The sequence below is a fragment of the Rana temporaria genome, chromosome 2 (genome assembly GCF_905171775.1).
Source record: "Rana temporaria chromosome 2, aRanTem1.1, whole genome shotgun sequence".
In the NCBI taxonomy this organism is placed as follows: domain Eukaryota; kingdom Metazoa; phylum Chordata; class Amphibia; order Anura; family Ranidae; genus Rana; species Rana temporaria.
Genome location: NC_053490.1, coordinates 270,830,853 through 270,850,959, shown reverse-complemented (window position 1 = coordinate 270,850,959; position 20,107 = coordinate 270,830,853). Strand labels below are relative to the sequence as shown.

General features: G+C 43.7%; 1 protein-coding gene and 1 pseudogene across 1 annotated transcript in view; one reads left to right on the top strand and one right to left on the bottom strand.

The window, feature by feature from the left end:
• Positions 1-18,276, top strand: part of HPCAL4 (hippocalcin like 4) — a 53,987-nt gene extending 35,711 nt beyond the window's left edge. Inside the window, exons 2-4 of the mRNA XM_040336968.1 lie at positions 10,603-10,766; positions 13,763-13,978; positions 17,376-18,276. Coding sequence (XP_040192902.1) covers positions 10,605-10,766; positions 13,763-13,978; positions 17,376-17,573 — 576 coding nt within the window. The 5' untranslated portion in view covers positions 10,603-10,604 and the 3' untranslated portion in view covers positions 17,574-18,276. The remainder of the gene's footprint in view (positions 1-10,602; positions 10,767-13,762; positions 13,979-17,375) is intronic.
• Positions 9,239-9,415, bottom strand: LOC120929846 (annotated as a pseudogene).
• Positions 18,277-20,107: the final 1,831 nt, after the last annotated feature.

Genomic DNA, 20,107 nt, shown 5'->3' with positions numbered 1-20,107 from the left:
AGATGACGTCACCGACGGCTCTCCTGAATCCTAAGGAGACACGGAGACACCTCAGAGACACACGCTGCTAGCTGCATGCGGTTATATGCTGACTGTTAGCCGTTTTAAATGTGAGTGCATTACTTTTGTTTATTAAAACCGTGTTATTGCATACTACACTATGGGGAATCCACTGTGTTTTTATTGAGTGCCATCCATGCTGGGAGCGTTCTGGCTAGGACCTGGGAGACCTGCAGCTGGGAGTTTGGAGGAACAGGCTGTCCTGGAAGCACTGATCTGCAGTGGTATCTGCTGGGCTTTGCCATTATCAGCAATCATTATAGGCTCATTATAGCCTTTCCTAAGGTGAGAGGCTTGTACTACCATACACTGGTGTTTGTTCTGCACAGCTACACTGAATGATCGTGCGGTGGATTGCAGCTATTATTTAAGCACATTTGCACTTTGAAAACACTATATTATTGGACTATTGTTTTTGAAGCACTACACATTGTTGAAATATTATTGAAGCACCGATACTTTGATTGAACACTTTTCTCTTTTTTCTAATTTTATTTGAGCACGGGATTGTGCACATAGATCTTTTACAGTTTTTATTGATATATATTTATATATCCATATTGTACTTATTCATTATTGGAATTTTTTGCACTGGATATTTGATTTCACATTTTATCCACTGAGGGATTTTTTCTTTTCACCTTTTCTCACTTTAATTTTGGATAATAATTTTGGAAATTATTTGATGACCGAAATCCCTTTTAGTCAATCATACATTTTGGATTTTCATTAATTTCACGTTATTCATCCTTCTCATCATTGATGTTGATGTTTGGAGGGTTTCAAGGAATAAGGAGTGAAACACGTTTTAACTGGCCAGTATTTATGTATTTTCTGAGGATTTAATATTTGTTTTATTGGCAAGCGCCATTACACCCCCTCTTTTCATTCATCAGTTTAGGCCAATATATATTCTTCTACATATAGGGGCTATATTTATGGCATTTTTATTATTATAATTTTTTTACTAGTAATGACAGTGATCAGTGATTTTTAGTGGGACTGCAACATTGTGGCGGACAGATTGGACACTTTTGACACTTTTTTGGTACCATTGATATATATACAGTGATCAGTGCTATAAAAATGCACTGATTACTGTGTAAATGTCACCGGCAGAAAAGGGGTTAACACTAGGGGGCGATCAAGGGGTTAAATGTGTTCCCTGAGAAGGTGTTTTTAACTGGGGGTATGGGACTAACTGGAGGAGGAGAGAGATCATTGTTCCTGATCACTAGGAACAGCAGATCTCTCTCTCCTCCCCTGTCTAAACAGGAATCTGTCTGTTTACATTGACAGATCCTCATTCTGGCTCTCTGTGGCACGATCGTAGGTGGCCATGTGCATCAGCTCTGGCGTCACACCACGGGTGCACGCGCGCCTCCCACAGCTCTTAAAGCGGCCGAAGTACACATGCGGTGGTTTTCGCAGCTGTGCCAACATGCCGCCATATAATGACAGCGGCTGGTTCGCAACAGGTTAATCCAGGGCTTTTTTTTTCTCAAACAATAAGTGCTGGAACTCAACCACAACCCCCCAAAACCCCTCCACCCAAACACACCCTCCAAATCACATCAAATAGTGGGTGTGGTTAGTCAAATTTCATGAACAGTAGGAGGGTCTTAAAGGGGCATTAAATACCAGGATTGCATTACATACGGAGTGCAGAGTTCAGGGGGGTTACACACAGAGTGCAGAGTTGTCACTTGTAACCAGACTTATGTGTTTACAAGTGATTGTGGTGAGCAGCCCCCCCGCCCCATGGGTCTGAGCCAGAGGTAGTGGAACTGAGTTCCACCAAGTTCCCCCTGAAAAAAAGCCCTGGGTTAATTTATATGTAATATACCGCCTTTCATTGTGTTTAGCTGGTTAGTTGGCTTGGAGGAGGAGGGAGGGAGTGGGCGGTCATTTACCACTGTGTATACACCCACATGTGTGACTTTATAGTCACATGGGCTGCTCAGATGTGATAGGGAGGAAATGCTCAGCATAGAAACTCAACAAGTACTTTGCGGAATACCAAAAAATGATCTCATAGTGACTGAGTGAGTAAATTAAGTAAAAAAGTAAGTGTGGAATTGAGTAAACATTTTACACATACACTAGTAGAGTGATTTAGGGTATCATCCTGATATGTATAGTAAAGGGAAGGTAAGGGAGGTTTTGGGACTTTAGATATACTCCTAGAGTCATTTATGTATGATTCAACAAAACATATAAGTTAATAAAAAATACACAATTTTATTAAATACAGTTTAAAACCATATGAACATTAAATACATCTAATGCCCCATACACACAGCCGGCGATGAGAGCTTTTGGCCGGGAATTCCGACCGTGTGTATGCTCCACCGCAGTCTTTGCGATGGGAAAACTGCCAAAAATGGGCAGCAAAAAAAAGAGAACTGGCTCTCTTTTTTCCTGTTGGAAATCCCGGCCGTGTGTACTGGGGAATAAGGTAAGTTATCTGTGTCCTTCAAAATGAGGTCTACGCTTTTTCCTGATATGCCGCTTCTTCAGTACACGCAAAGGTTTTTGTATGTTCAGAGAGCTTGTTCACAATCATAAAAACAAGTCTATAATGAGAATAGAGAAAGCAATAAACAAACAAAATAAGCTATCACATTGACATTTTACAGGTACAGGAATGATCACATTTTACATGATATACACAAATTTGTGAGTACCAACCAAAAAGAAAATATATATATATTTCATATAGTTTTATACATTCCTCATGTATGATGTAAACCAAATAAAAATTAAAAACACAGCCCATATCAATTGATATTGTAAAGTTTCTTACCCTAAAAAGGAAAAGGACAAGATTCAGAGGTATACACTGGAGAGTCGATAGCTTTCCGTGCCTGCCGGCCCATGGGAGAATATTCTCGGGTATATAGTGTTTGCACCAAACAGTAGTCCAAAAGTCCAAGCCATATCAAGAAAGGCAGAAATATCTGAAAGAAAATGTACAAGTGAAGGTATAGGCTTAGGTCACCAAAGTCTATATAAGCCTCATGTTCACACTGATCCGACACAAAAGTTGTACACCTTCCGATCTAACTTTACCCTGCCACTTCATGTTCGACTTCCATGGGACTTTATTGAACAGGATATGACTTTAATCTGACCATACCAGGCCCTTTGAGTCTGGTATAAATCTTAAGGGGTGAACCCCACGCCAAAAAAAAAACACGGCATGAAATCCCCCCCCCCCAAAACCATACCAGACTTCGGTATGAATTTTGAAAGGAAATCCCACGCCCAAAAAAAAAAAAGTACTGCGGTCCCACCCAAAATCCATACCAGACCCTTATCTGAGCATGCAGAACGGTAGGTCAGAAAAGAGAGGGGGATGAGCTAGTTCCCCCCTCCTGGACCATACCAGACCACATGCCCTCAACACCTGCTCCCCCTACCCCAAAGCACCTAGTCCCCATGTTGATGGGGACAAAGCGCCTCTTCCCAACAACCCTGGACGGTGGTTTTGGGTGTCAGGTCACCTGTGGCCAGATGACAAGTGCACCCGATGGAGTCAGGGGTGCACCACAAGGTAGTGAACCCTATAGCAGACTGCTGCGGATGGACCACAGAGTGGATATGGAGGAGAGGTTCGCTGGGACTCAAACAGGGATCCTGCAGGAAGCTTGAGCCCAAGAGTCTAAGATCCAGTTGGTATTCACCAGAGCCTCTAGTGGTGAGGATGGCCTTCGCTGCAACTGGATCTAAGTCGCGGCCCCCGGAGTCCCCTAGGTCACGCTCCGTAGGGAGAGAGGGGAAGCAGCCACTAAGGACACAAGAGATAGTGAAGGGTAAGCCAAGGTCGGGGCAACAAGCAGACAAGGATAACCAAGGGACAGGCCAAGGATCAGGGTCACAGGCAAACAGGAGTAGTCGGAGACAAGCCAAAGTCGGTACACAGAGATAACGTAGCACACGGCAAGCAGGAACACAATACTAACAAACAATGTTTATCAGCAAAACAGACCAGCAGTGCAGTGGTTAATATAGAGTTCCTGGGATGGCCTGGATGGAGCCATACAGGGAGGAGAGATGATAAAGGCAGCCAGATAAGAGTCTGGCCTCTAATGAACTCATGGAGAGACAGGTAAGCTGCCAGACATTATTGCATATCCATGACATTGGGGCTCTGCAGGCAAGGGGCTTATCGGAATTTAAAGCCCTCTTTGACAAGGGGGCCCCCAGATCCACCCCCCCCCCCCCCATTCACCAAAAAAAACAAGTGTAGTGTTTCAAAAAACAATAGATGGTCCTTTATTAAAAATGAAGAATGCCCCTTGTTTTAGCTCCATGTCTTCTTCCTCTAGGCTTCTCCCTCCGGTTCTTCTCCCTCCAGTTCTTCTCTCTTTACTTCTTCCTCCACGTCTTTTCCCTCCGCTTCCTCTCCTGGTTCTTCTCTGTTTCGCTTCTTCTCTTGGTTCTTCTCCCTCTGTGATTACTTCTTTCTCTGTTGACCTGGTCTTCCTTTGACGCTGGCTCCGATGTTGTGTCCAAAGTTTTATATTCATTGGGCGTGCCCATCCGATGACATCACCCAGAGACCCCACCCCTTGTGACAGGGCCCGGATAGCTATGCCCCATGGCTATAATATATGAAAAATTCTTTGCGCTACTGTGAGTAAGCAAATATGATAATAAAGTAAATAGTGGTATATCTGAGGCAGCTGTATCTAAAGGTGTTCACATAACACAAAAGGTATAAATAAAATAAAGTAAATGATAAGCGCTTCAAATATGTGATGTGAATCACAACAAAGGTATATACATCAAACGTATTGTGCTCAAATAGAAAAAGTGACTATACTCAGGTGTATACAGAGTGAGTCCCAACTATGAATGATGCAAAGGTGTGAACCTCTATGCACCTAAATGCATCTGTGAGCACAGAGATGTGCACAAAATGGTAATGAAAAACCAAAAATCAAAATAAAGTGATGATAAGACAGTCTCTAAGAAAATGATGAAATGATGTTCAGAACTTCTGACTTCTTCACTCAGACAATGGTTTTATATCCACACAGGTACCGTAGTACCCTTACCTTGAAGGTGCTATATACAGGCATATAGTGCTGTCTCTCCAGAGCTCTGGTCTCGCTTGTCCCAGGAGTGATCACTCAGGCTGCTTGAACTGCTGTGTGCCTCCGATGGATCCAGGCTCAATAATCCAGAATCAGGGATGCAATGTGTTAGTAGAGAAAAGAACATATGCCTCCAATGGTGTAGTAAGTTATGGATCCAAAGAAAGTTTATTGCACCAAAACGGATAGTACACAAGAATAAGGATAAAACGTACAAACATTCGTTTGTGCAATGTAGGAACGGGGCGATCGTACTACCGCCTTACGTCCAATGGCCTCCGGCTTGTGAGGGTATTGCTCGGTCTCGACTCCCTACGGCGTTACGTCACGTACCTCGTGACTTCATCAGGGGAACCCCATGGCTATATAAGAAATGTCTGACACCGGACCTGACATAACAGCTGGCACCAGCCTCGGGGGAGGACCGGAGAAGAAGTGGGCTGAGAAAAACTGGGAGAAGTAGCGGAGGGATAAGAGGAACAGTCCCCCTGCCCCAAAGCACTCACCTCCCCATGTTGAGGGCATGTTGCCTGGTATTGTCCAGGGGGGGGCGCTCGCACATCATCTCCCCCTTTCCTGACCTACTGGGCTGCATGCTTGGATCAAGGTCTTGTATGGATTTTGGGGTTTGTGGGGTTTCCCTTCAAGATCCATACCGGATCGAAGTGTTTCGTATGGTCTTGGGGGGACTCCACGCCATTTTTATTTTATTTTGGCGTAGGGTTCCCGCTGAAGACCCTCAGAGCACAAGTCGGATCAGTTAAGATGATGGGCTAAAATCGTGCCCAAGTCGGACCAAAGAAATGCAGGAGGCATTTTCAAAGTCGGACGAACACACGGGGGACCAGTTAAAGTGGCTCTCATAGGGAACCATTAATTTTGACATGTCATGTGACTTGTGCTCTTGAAGTCAGAGCGCATGTCGCACCAGTGTGAACCGGCCCTTACCCTCAACATAAATGGATAGATTAGCAATAAGACTAACTAAAGGGTAGAGAATTGGGGATACCATCATCCAAATAGCAATAATAAATGAGTGCATGGAGCCAATCCCCCACGAAAAGTCTCCAAAGCAAAAATAAAGGGGGAAAAAAAGGGGGGCAATAGACTATCTCGGTACCCTGGACAGATTACACAGTTCCAGTACCAGCAGGAAAGGAGCATAAACCCTGAGAGGAACAGTGGTGGTGAACAGAGAGCATTTGACCCATTTATTTTATAAAAGGGTTCCTGGAGCTTTTGTGAGTGCGGCTCAAGGAGGTGTGTGAAATCGGCACTTTATTCCAAGAGCACTTAAACCACTTGCGTACTGGACACTGTTACCCCTTTCCTGCCCAGGCCAACTTTCAGCTTTTAGTGCTGTCGCATTTTGAATGACAATTGCGCGGTCATGTAACACTGTACCCAAACAACATTTTTTTTTTTTTTTTTTTTTAAATAAGTAATGGGCAGTGATAGGCAGCACTGATGGGCACTGACAGGCAGCACTGATTGGCAGCATTGATGGATACAGATTGGCAGCATTTGTATAACTTTATTCATTTTAGATTTTAGAGTAAGGAAGGGTTATAACCTCTCTAAGGTTTATTTTTGCCATTTTTGTCCAATTGGGGAGATGTCCCTTCATTTCCTGTCCTACAGCCAAAAAGGAAGTGAGAGGAAATCCCTGCAAATTAAGGGAACCTCTTGGGGACCCCCAGATCACCAGAACTAGTGTACTATTTAGAAGATTTCCCCTCTATTACGTTTCAGTTTATAGCCCAAAAAAAATTGGGGATTTTCTTTTACTTTGAATGATCATCGAATACAGGACAAATAGAGAGGGTAAATCTCCCTAACGGCACACATACAGCTATAAAAACTGACAGGTTTTGACTTTAGCTTTAGTTTTGTAGTGTTATCCACATATTTTAAAAGAAAATAAAGGGAGGTGTCCTGTAGCGCCACAACAAATATACACATTGGGCTAGATTCAGGTAGGGGGACGTAAATTTGTGCGGGCGTAGCGTATGTTATTTACGTTACGCCGCCGCAATTTAGAGAGGCAAGTGCAGTATTCACAAAGCACTTGCTCCGTAAGTTGCGGCGGCGTAGCGTAAATCTGCCAGCATAAGCGCGCCGAATTCAAATTGTCAAGAGGTGGGCGTGTTTTATGTAAATAAAACATGACCCCACATAAATTACGTTTCTGACGAACGGCGCATGCGCCGTCTGTGAAAGAATCCCAGTGCACATGCGTCGGATAGAATGCCTAAGATACGTCGAACACTGCCTACGACGTGAACGTAATTTACGCAACAGCCCTATTCGCGTACGACTTACGCAAACAACGTAAAAAGATACGCTCGTTCCGACGTCCATACTTTGCATGGGCTGCGCCACCTACGGAGCAGCTTTATCTTTACGCCAGCGTACGTCTTCCGTAAACGGCGTAACTAATTGCGACGGGCGTACATACGTTCGTGAATCGGCGTATCTTGCTCATTTGCATATTCGACGCAGAAAACAACAGAAGCGCCACCTAGCGGCCAGACTAAATTTGCACCCTAAGATACGACGGCGTAGGAGACTTACGCCGCTCGTATCTTAGCCTAATTTAAGCGTATCTGGTTTCCAGAATACACTTAAATTTACGTCAGCGTAGATTCAGAGTTACGACGGCGTATCTACTGATACGCCGGCGTAACTGTCTCTGAATCTAGCCCAGTACGTTTATATTTTAGGTTTGGCATGAGTTACACTCTAAAATCTGATTGTCTAATTGTGGCCATATACACTTCCCTTTTTTTTAAAATCAATATGTGATTTGATCAAACTGATCAAATCAGAAACTAAGTAAACAAAGATACGCATTAAAAAATGTCTCTTTCAATCAGTGAGACTCAATTTAGACTCAGCCAGGGTGGAAAATTATTGATCGTTCAGCAGCACTGAAGATGATGAATGAATAAATATTTATATTCTATTGTGTCACAATATGCTAAGCGACTTTTATTACCATTAAAGCCCAAGTTTCAATTTTTCTTTTTTTTTTTAATAATCAGCGCATAGGATGGTACTTACATTTATTAAGAAGGGACCCAAACCCTGATCCCCCGGGGCGTTAGGCTCCAGACGGGGACTGAGGTACTGTGGTCCGAGCAACCGAAGCCGACACGGACCCAACTTCCTCGGAGGGACTGCCGAAACAGAACCCTCCCAGTACTAGGTGGGGCTCCCCCGAAGGGAGACCCCATGAGAGCAAGTGAACTAAGCCAGAAGGCCATGTCCACCTACTCCCAAGACGTTCAGGGCTGGCCCGAGGACCGGCACCCTACTGAACAAAAACGTGCACAAACAAAAATAAGACAAAAACGTGACAAACATAGGCTTAAATAAAAGAAAGTGGGGGAAAGGGATAGTGAAGAGGAGAGTGCAAGAAGTGATCATTGTGTTCAACAATGACCAGGCCCTCCGGCTAGGAATAAAAAATTCCTCCGGTCCTAGCCAAAAGGCCTGGCCCAGGAGGCAGGTGCTAAAAAAAGCATGTATCTGGTGCAGTGACCATGGTATCTTAAATCAATGTGTCCCTCACACACAGTGATCTTCAGATACCCCTGGACTGCCACTCCAGGGGCACATGCACCATAGGCTTTTCCTTCCATATCCGACCCCCCGACCGGCCAGTGCAGCCCTCCACCCCTGCCAGCTAGAGAACCCTTCAAGGTTTTCTTGGGGAGAACTGCCGCTCCAGTTAGCAGCCTCCACCAATACTAGCCCCTCCAGACCCTCCGTCAACCCGGCGGATTTGCATGGTCCTACCCCGTCCCACCACAGGGCATTACCAGCTCCTCCTACCGGATCGCTGACAGAGATAGCACTTACACCAGCCAGCCAGAAGGCCAGACTAGAACTCGGCAAAAAGACCAAGACCAAGCGCAGCGCCCATCCTCACCAGGAGCACCCTTCCAGATGGCTCAGACTCAACCATGGGCCAGCCCCCAGTAACTGTCGGGCAGCACAGCGTAGACCCTGCTGAAACCATCCTTCCAGGTGCAATGACGTCATTGGATTGCATCCACCCTCCCCATGTAGGAGGCGCTTCAGCGCTCCGCTGACAACTTATAAGAACAGATACCACACCTAGTCCTAGCCAAAAGGCCGAGAAGCGACAGGGAAGACACCACGGTCAGCACAGCCAGAGTGCAATGGCCGAGCCTCGCCCTGGGAGAACCACCTTCATAATCATGGTGTCTCCCCTGCCAGGTAAGTACGCCATCGTAAGACTGAATGTGCGCCGTCGTATCTTTGCGACTGATTCATAGAATCAGATACGCCTCACTGTTGCCAAGATACGAGTGGCGTAAGTCTCCTACGCCGTCGTATCTTGGGGTGCATATTTACGTTGGCCGCTAGGGGCGCTTCCGTATATTTCTGCGTCGAATATGCAAATGAGCTAGATACGCCGATTCACGAACGTACTTGCGCCCGGCGTATTAAAATACGCTGTTTACGTAAGGCGTGCGACCGGCGTAACTTTACCCCTCATAAAGTAGGGATAAGTCATGTTAAGGTATGGATGTCGGAAACGTCGGAACAGTGTCGTATTTTACGTCGTTTGCGTAAGTTGTACGTGAATGGGGATGGGCGTAGGTTACGTTCACGTCGACTAAGCATTGAGCCGGCGTAATTTAGGGAGAAAATTCGACGTGATACTGAGCATGCGCGCATGCGCCGTTCGTTAGGCACGTCATTTACGTGGGGTCACGATTCATTTCCATACAACACGCCCCCTACCAGCCTACTTTGAATTACGCGGGCTTACGCCGGCCCATTTGCGCTACGCTGCCGCAACTTACAGAGCAAGTGCTTTGTGAATACTGCACTTGCCTGTCTAAGTTGCGGCGGCATAGCGTAAATAGGATACGCTATGCCCAACTAAAGATACGCCATTGTATCTGAATCTGGCCCTGTGAGTGCAAGGAAACACAGTACATGCATTCCACGCTGCTAGAGCTTATTCATGACTAGGACAGCAGCCACCAGCCATGCTTGTGCTGATTTAAAATAATTAACAAAACTGAGGCTTTAAGAAAAGGCAGCAATCCATTTTCATGTTCTTCAAGCCCATTGGCATTGTCTCCCTTAAACTTCACCCAAAATGGGAAGTTCCGCTTGTCTGTCTCCCCCCTCCCCTCCTCTACAGTTTTTTGCCCATTCAATTTTTTTTTTGGGGGGGGGGGGTGGGTACCTCGTTTGGCACCATCTATCTGACTAGTTTCATTAATGTCGATAAATATTTAGAAGAGAAAATAGCTAACAATCATGCCATTGTGTAAAATAATAGAAGGATGTTTGGCGAGAAAGGAATTGTTCAGTTGCATAGGAAAATTGATTTATATACTAATTATAACATCTTTTTCTAGGTTATATATTAACATTTACTTAAATTTTCTTTCAGACATGGGAAAACAAAACAGTAAGCTGGCCCCAGAGATGCTACAGGACTTAGTGCAGAGCACAGAATTCTCAGAGCAAGAGTTGAAGCACTGGTATAAAGGGTTCCTGAAGGACTGTCCATCCGGCATTCTCAACTTAGATGAGTTTCAGCAGCTATATATTAAGGTACTTTTTTGGCGTTTTGCGGACCCTGCTCATTGAAACATATGTGATCATGTTGTTAACATTCATGAACATATTGTAACTGTATTGTTAAATATCCATTAATTAGGAATGCATTTTTCCACAAAAGAGTTTGCACATTCATTCAAGAACTTTGAGTTGTGTTTGTGCTGTCAAGTGTGTCATTCTGTCAAACTCCTTGGGCTTCACCATACATGTTGGTGTGATATTTATTTATCTATTGGCCAGCATTGTGATAAAAATGCAAAGTTAGAAAAATATAAGCTTCCTATGCAGAATAAACCTCAGGGGCCAGATTCACAGCGGACTTACGACGGCGTATCTCCACGTAAGTCCGAATGTGAGCCGTCGTATCTATACGCCTGATTCTTAGAATCAGTTACGCATAGATTTGGGCAAGATACGAGTCTCCTACGCCGTCGTATCTTGGGTGCAATATTTACGCTGGCCGCAAGGGTCGCTTCCGTAGATTTACGCGTCGAATATGTAAATTAGGTAGATACGCCGATTCACAAACGTACTTGCGGCCGCTACACCGTTTACGTAAGGCTTACGTCCAGCGTAAAGTTACCCCTGCTATATGAGGCGTAGGTAATGCAAAGTATGGACATCGGCAAGCGTATCTTTTTACGTTGTTTACGTAAGTCGTACGTGAATGGGGCTGTGCGTAGGTTACGTTCACGTCACAGGCATTGGGCCTGGCGTATCTTATGGAGTAAATTCGACGTGATACTGATCATGCGCGCGCATGCGCCGTTCGTTAGGCGCGTCATTTACATGGGGTCACGATTCATTTACATACAACACGCCCCCTACCAGCCTATTTTGAATTAGGCGGGCTTACGCCGGCCAATTTACGCTATGCCGCCGCAACTTACGGAGCAAGTGCTTTGTGAATACTGCAATTACCCGTCCAAGTTGCGGAGGCGTAGCGTAAATAGGATACGCTACACCCACACAAAGTTACGCGCTCGTACGTGAATCTGGCCCAAAGTATTTAGAAGACTTGTATTTTTAGTCTCTTTCTATTGTTTGAAGTCAATAAACTGTTATACTTTAAAGGAGAAGTATGACCAAAGCTCTTTTGGCCATACTTCTCCTGTTGGTCACAGAAGTGCACTTAGTTCTGCACTCCTGTGACATATTCAGCCAACAGAAGGCTAAAACCAACTGTCAGTTGATGTCAAAGAGCCGGTCCAGGCTCTGCAGGGATTACAACAATAATGTCTGGATGCGCTTAGATTCCTGGCGCACTGCTGAGAGCCTGAGCCAGCCACTCCCACCTCCTGCACAGCCCTGCGCTCCAGTCAGGGCTAGAGGGCAGAGTAGAGAGCTGCCAACTGACATACAATGGCTTTCTGCTCATGAAGACCAAAAACGGTCTTTGAGGGGGCAGGGGACAGATGTAGCATAGGACCTAGGTGCATCCACCTAGGTGAGTATAAATGTTTTTTTTTTTTAAACCTGCACTTCTTTTTTAAAGCCAAACTGCTTCTAATGCCACAAGTCAGCCTGCAGTTTCCTGCCTGTGTATTCTTACCTCCTTGCTGCAGTGCTTTTTCTACCCTGATTCCTTTCACATATGTGGTTTGGCTGTGCTCACCTATGGGCGTCACCTACTATTTTGTGGGCTTTTATTTCCTTCCCTTTCATCACTTCCTGGCTCGCCCCCTAGTTTGCTTGCCTATATAAGACATGCTCAGTGTAGCCCACATTGTCTGAGCAACGTCACAGTTCTCTGAGCTCCCGGTTGCTTGTTACTTGTGTCTCCGGTGCCTGATTACCCATGTACTGACCCCACCTGTAATGTTATACTGTTTCCCTTTATGTTTCCTAAGCCTTACTAAAGACATTGGGCTGGATTCAGGTAGATTTGCGTTTTTTTTACGGAGGCGCAGGGCAACGTTTTTGCCCTGCGCCCCCGCAAATTTACTGCGCTGCCCTTGATTCACGGAGCAGTAGCAAAATGCCCGGCGTAAGCGCGCGCAATTTAAATGATCCCGTAGGGGGCGGGAATCATTTAAATTAGGCGCGTTCCCGCGCCGATTGTAGAGCGCATGCTCCGTCGGGAAACTTTCCCGACGTGCATTGCGGCAAATGACGTCCCAAGGACGTCATTTGCTTCAAAGTGAACGTGAATGGCGTCCAGCGCCATTCACGAATCACTTACGCAAACTACGTAAATTTGAAATTTTGCGACGCGGGAACGTCGGGTATACGTAACATTGGCTGCCCCTGCTAATAGCAGGGGCAGCCTTACGCGAAAACCGCCGTACGGAAACAACGTAAACTGCGTACGCAGGGCTCGCGTAACGTTGTGAATCGGCGTTAGTATGCAATTTTCATACTATACGCTGAGCACAACGGGAACGCCACCTAGCGGCCATCGCAAGAATGCAGCCTAAGATATGCGGGCATAAGAGCCTTATGCCGCGCATATCTTAGGCTGCAGTCGGCGTAACGAGGTTCCTGAATCAGGAGCATTCGTTACGCCGGGGCAAGTAAGCAATTGCGCTGTGTAACTATGGTTACACAGGCGCAATTGCTTCTTGAATCCAGCCCATTGTTCACACTAAGGTAGAAGTAAGCATGGTAAAATATAAAAGGGAACATTTGTGCAAAGTGGCTTTTTTAGTAATAAGAAAGTAAAAATTAATTAACAATCCTAAAAGTGTACTTAGTGCAAAGCTAAAATTTTAATATCCCGACTGTAATGTACTAATTAAGAACTAAATTAATTTGCAAATGGACTAGTGTGAAAAACATGTGGGCAGCGGGACAAATGGATGTATTGCTCATAGCAGTCAGATTGTAGCAGGCATTTCTTACAATTATTATATAAAGAACCGCAAAAACTTGATTGATCTCTACAGCTGTTAAATATTCACTTTCTGTAAAGATATTCTATGCTTTCCGTTTACTATTTAAAATCTATAAAATTTACCACTTCTTTATTTCTGGTTACTTTATTCCTACAGTTTTTCCCTTACGGTGATGCTTCCAAGTTTGCACAGCATGCCTTTCGTACTTTTGACAAGAATGGGGATGGAACCATTGATTTCCGGGAATTCATCTGTGCTTTGAGTGTCACATCACGGGGAAGCTTTGAGCAAAAGCTAAACTGGGCTTTTGAGATGTACGATTTAGACGGGGATGGAAAGATCACCAGACTGGAGATGCTGGAGATAATTGAGGTATGTTTGAGCTAGACTGTTAGGAGAGCATAGTAATTGGGATACAGAAATGATTCAAATATTTTAGTAATATGTTGTATAGTACAACTTTTCTAGCCATGAAGACATTTCTGTTCAATGATTTTTTGAGGTTTTAACAAAAGTAAATACAGGGAATATGGAAAGCCCAGTGCATTAAAGTAGAAGTCCACTGTAGTGGTACCCCTGTGGAGTCGCTAAGTTTAATTGTTCCACCGGTCACCCTGCTCAGCCCTGCATTCACTTCCAGACACACTTTGCTAGACATGGAACAGTCCATCAGCTTGTTTTTGTAATTTATTGAGGGATTTAACTTGGATGAGAAAAGGGAAACATGAGATGCCCAGATAAATGAATTCAAACTGATGAAGAAGATAGTTGGTATCTGTACTTGCAGGCTCCAAAGCTCCATACTCCTGCAGCACATCACTTTTGAGTCAACGCTGCTTTCTCTACTGTAATGGTTGATTCCTCGCACAGCTAGCACATGGTTAGACCCCACTCTGTTTAAGTTTAAGATTTGCCATTTGCTTGCAGGGATTTGCAGTCCCCTTTGGTGTAGCAACCAATAGCACTGAAAAGAGTACTTTCTGTGCTAGCTGTAACTTGGTAGACTACTGGTCCCACTCAGTCCTGTACAAGCTCTGCCAACCCTACTGGCTGCAGCAGCTTATCTCTAAACCCAGTAACATCACAGTCTCTACCTCTGGCTTTACATCTACTCCTGTCATGTTTCTCCCAGATCTTCTCATTGTGAACCTACCTATGGGTAGATGGTGCTACACCACCCTAATGGATTTTTTTTCCGACTGAATTTTGGCTCAAACTTGTGTTTCATACACACGGTCACACCAAATTCCGAACGTCAAGAACACGGTGATGTACAACACTACCACGAGACGAGAAAAATTAAGTTCAATGATTCTGAGCATGCGTCGAATTGATTCAGAGCATGTGTAGGGTTTTTGAGCATGGGAATTGCATACAGACGATCAGAATTTCCGACAAGAACTTTTCCCATCTGAAAATTTGAGAACCAGCTCTCAAATTTTTGCTGTTGGAAATTCCGACAGAAAAAGTCAGATGGGGACTACACACGGTCTGAATTTCCGACCACAAGCTCACAACTTTTCTTGTCGGAATTCCTGATCGTGTGTATGCGGCATAACACTAAAATCTCTAAATCTACATGCATCCTTGATCTAAGACTAACCTATCTAGCCCTGTAAAGAAGAAATCATTATACATACCTTTTTTGAAGCCACTCCGGTCGGTCTCCAGCGGCAGAAGCTCTGCAGAGGAAACACCCAACAATGGCTTGGAAATAAATGGGAAGTGACGTCACCCATAGAGTTACTATGGGGCTTCTGTTGTCGGCTGCCTACACTGCACCCACCTCCACAGCGAAGCCACAGCTGGCAGCCCAGTAGGACTGGATCGGCTTCAAAAAAAGGAAGTATGGATAGCGATTTCTTCTTTACGGAGCTTTTATCATTCAAAATGGCTTTCATTTTATTATTGGACATTATCCACAATACTCTTGGCCTGACTTCTTTTGGATCCAAGTTAGAAGATTTCCATGCTTTTGGTATAGTCTGCTTGCTGAATGTTATTAGCTTATACTGACAGTGCACGATTCACTCTGGTCGCTTAAGGAGTAAGGATGAGCTCAGACGTGTTCACAACTCCATGTGCACATGCCCGTCAGGAAGCTGACACTCCCCAGCACTAATCACAGGCAGTGAGACATTTCCCGATCCGCAGTTGCACAGATCGAGAAATATCTCACTACCTGTGATTAAAGGAGTTGTAAAGGTAAATGTTTTTTTCACCTTAATGCATCCTATGCATTAAGGTGAAAAAACATCCGACGGTACCAGCCCCCCCTGAACCCCCGTTTTACTTTCCTCACCCCTCGAAAGTCCCGCGCGCAGCCTCGTGATCCTCTTCGGTTCCCAGCCTGGCCGTTGATTGGCTAGGCTGGACGCATTGATAGCAGCGCAGCCATTGGCAGCTATGCCCGCCACTGTATCATGGGAGCGCGTCCGCAAAAGCTTTCCACCATGCAAGCTCGCTCGCATTAAGGTGGAAAGCTTTTGCGAGGAGGAGCCGAGACAGCTGCCGAGGGACCCCAGAAGACAGGATTCGGGGACACTCTGTGCAAAACGAGCTGCATAGTGGAGGTAAGTATAACATGTTTGTTATTTTAAAAAAAAAAACATTTTTGCCTTTAGTGTTCCTTTAACGCTGCAGAGTGTTAGTTTCCTGGCAGGCGTGGGCATGTGGGGTTGCAAACGCGCCTGAGCTCATCTGTATTAAGGAGTAATGTTTCTGATAGGTCTTCAGTGAAATTTTGAAATGCATACTTAACATTCGATAGGTGTTCCACCAAAGAATGTGCTCCATGGGCATGTCCACCAAATATGTGGAAATGTGCCTATATCATTATAGCCCTGTAAACCTTACGGGGTGAAATATTGGGTGTATTTGATGACGTAGTTAATCTGGTTGAAAATAGACAAAAGTCTATCCAATTCAACTAACATAGAAAGAAAAACCTCCATATGTACAATACTATACCCACAGTTGATCCAGAGGATGGCAAAAAACAAACAATAAAGCATTATCCAATTTGCTCTAGCAGGGAATAAAATGTATTCCTGATCCCCAACAGGCAATCAGATATTTCCTGAATAAACTTTACATCCAGTTATATTATGTGCATTTAGGAAAAAATCCAGGCCTTTTTTAAAACAATCTACTTTGTTAGCCAGTACCAGCTGACCTAATGGTACTTAGTACAACTGTCCAAAAATATTTAGCTAACAAATTAACTGCAAAAACGTGTGCAGCTCACAGTCCTTTCTCCTGCTATTTTAATATAAATGGTAATAAAGGTACATTTCAGGCAAACAACTACCGTAAATACACAGATAAAATACAGTACATATAAGTCAGATGTTTACACGTGAAAAAAAAATTGTTTTTTTACATTTATACAGCCCAAAACAGCAAGGTGGATGACACTTTTTATATTTAAGGAATACAGTGGTGTGCTGTCTCTACTCCAGCCTGTTGATTGGACAATAAAGGAGCCGCAGACGTCTAATGTGGTGATCCCTCTGTTCTCTTCTCCCATCCACATGTTCATTATTAACTCGCTAGCTCCAAGGGCTGTTCTTCCCTCCTCTGGGCCTTTAGTGCTGCTGTATGGGTAATGGTAAGAGGCTGAAACCAAGTCAAAGGAAGGTCCTTACCCAGGTTGCATTTAGAAGTACTGTAAAACCAATTCTCTATTTTTGAATACATAGCTGTATCTTTTACACTGGCCTTGAGTCCTGCTTTAATAAAAAGTCGATATCTTTTTTTTCTCTTTTAGGCGATATATAAGATGGTGGGTACTGTGATTATGATGCGCATGAATCAAGATGGCCTAACTCCACAACAGAGAGTTGATAAAATCTTCAAAAAGATGGACAAGGACAGAGATGACCAAATAACCTTGGAAGAGTTTAAAGAGGCAGCAAAGAGTGACCCCTCCATAGTGCTTCTGCTGCAGTGTGACATGCAGAAATAGTATCAGTTTCATATTGTCAGCTCAGCTGAATGCCCCGCATGCACCTCTCCACCTTTCCTATCCCGCACAATATCATGGGGCCTTCCGCCTAATCAATGTTATAATCAGTACCACACTGATCATATAAGATGGAGGTGGTGGCAATATGGCTACGTCTTAGATAATGAGACTGAATACACTGTAAATTGGAATTCACACACAATCTCAGCTGTCTTTCCCTTACCTATCATAGCTATTTTTAAAGTAAAATAATCCATATATATGCCTGTCTCTGAGAATGCCTAAAGAAGACAGTCTATGGTTCTTTGAATATGAACTGTTTTAAACAAAGTGTTTGCTCTGTTGTACATGTTTTTGTATATTATGCAGTGTTTAATTTTTTTATTTAACAAAACAGTATATGTCAAATTTTATTGTATGTAAAAGATTGTATGTGTAAAGATTCAAATTCTTTATGAATGGCAGTGGTTGGAATTCCGCTCCCATTCACCTTTTACAAGTAATATTATTAAGTTTCAACTTCATAATGCTATGTAATACAACTGCTCTGTCTTAGACCACCCAAATCTGGGTTACATGTTAAAAGTCAGGTGACTGTAACTTTGTAACAGTTGTTGTCACTATGCAAGCAAATGTTGGTGAAATGACACTGTTAGTGATCAATACAAATTACCTTTGCAATTAAATATACTTCTCCCAAATACTCCACTCTTCAGTAGTGACTGTATTAGTATGTGTTGTGTAAAGAAGACCCTTCTACCCTATGTGTACTATATGTGAATTAGAGCTTTTGATAAAGCCTGTCTAAAAATATGTGACTGGCTGTGTGTGGGACATTTATCAAGCAAATTATCTTGAAATGTAGGTACACATCTTTTGCAAATCAGGCTGCCTATCATTTAGAAAACTACATGTGACAGTGTATTACTATTTATGACCCCTGTGTCTGGAATCCCGGGAAGCTTACTGAGACAAATCAGTCGGTAACAGATTTTTACTAAAAAAACACATGCGCAATTACAAAATGGTCAAAGGCAGGTTTTATGTTGCAACAGTGCTACATTAGTGCAGCAGAGGGAGGAATAAATGTATTAAACGGCAATCTTACAGCAAATATGTCTCATAAGCTGTTTCACTGCTCCTCCTGTTTAGCATTGCATACTGTGGGACAGAATTGATAAATATCCTCAAGGTATATTATCTTATGCCTGGGTATGTGTTCTTCAGTGGGAGCTCCTAGTAATGGGTATATATTGTACAGTGTATATACATACTATTGGAAATGCTATCCCTACAATCCAGAGACCTGTTCAAATACAACTCTCCGGCCCCATACACACCATAGAATCTATCCGCAGATAAATCCCATCAAATGGGTTTCTGCGGATAGATTCTATGGTGTGTACACTCCGTCGGATATTTATCCGGAGATAAATCTCCTCTGGGATGGATTTCCAGCAGATGGATATTTGCTGACATGCTCAACAAATCCATCTGCTGGAATCCATTCCAACGGATGGATCCGCTCGTCTGTACAGACTTACCGGATCCATCCGTCTAAAGGGATTCCCCGCACGCGTCGTAATGATTTGACGCATGCGTGGAATTCCTTATATGACAGCGTCGCGCCCGTCGCCGCGTCATAATAGCGGCGACGGCGCGACACGTCATCGGCAGAGGATTTCAGCGGGGATTTCAATGCAATGGTGTGTACACGCCATCGCATAGAAATCTTCTGAAATCCTCGAGAGGATTTATCCGCGGATACGGTCCGCTGGACCGTATCTGCGGATAAATCCTCTCGTGTGTATGGGGCCTACAACTTCCAATTACATAAACTTGTCACAACATTTACAATGTATTGCTTATTTTAAGATACAATTTATTTTACATCTTAACGTTGCTATGGTAAAAATATATATATACCACATTTCACCGTCTGAATTAAAGTTGTTCTGAGGATGTAATTTTTTTTTTTGTATTGGGAAATTTTAAATTGCTGTGTCAATCCATAAGCTTGGTTGCTGGATGTGCATGCATGCATGATTCAACCACATTTGCGAAACAAAATCAGACAGCAACAGAAATGGTGTGCATGAGTGAATGATCCTGTGCAGTTACTGGAGGAGGGGTGATTAGAGTGGTTCCAGTTAAAAATTGTCATTTTTTTATTACAATGAAGTAAAGTAGTAATCAGCCCAGGCGTTTACATTGCCAAACCAATTGTTCCTTTGGAGATTGGTCAGCATTCGTGTGCAAGATCCATTAACCATATTCAGCCTGATCGGGAGACTCATCACATCTGTACAAGCATACCTTTTTGAGATGGGCATGAGGGATACCTATCAGCAAAAGTATTAGTATAAAAATATTAGTAAAACCCACAAGGACTTTTTTCTACCACTACTGGTGCTTTATACTGGTTTTTGAAATTTTCCAATGCAACATTTTAGAATTCGGCTGAAAGGTTTAGCACTGGGAAAAGTTAAATAGTGCATTTTATATATACTATATAGATTAGACCAAAGTGGGGG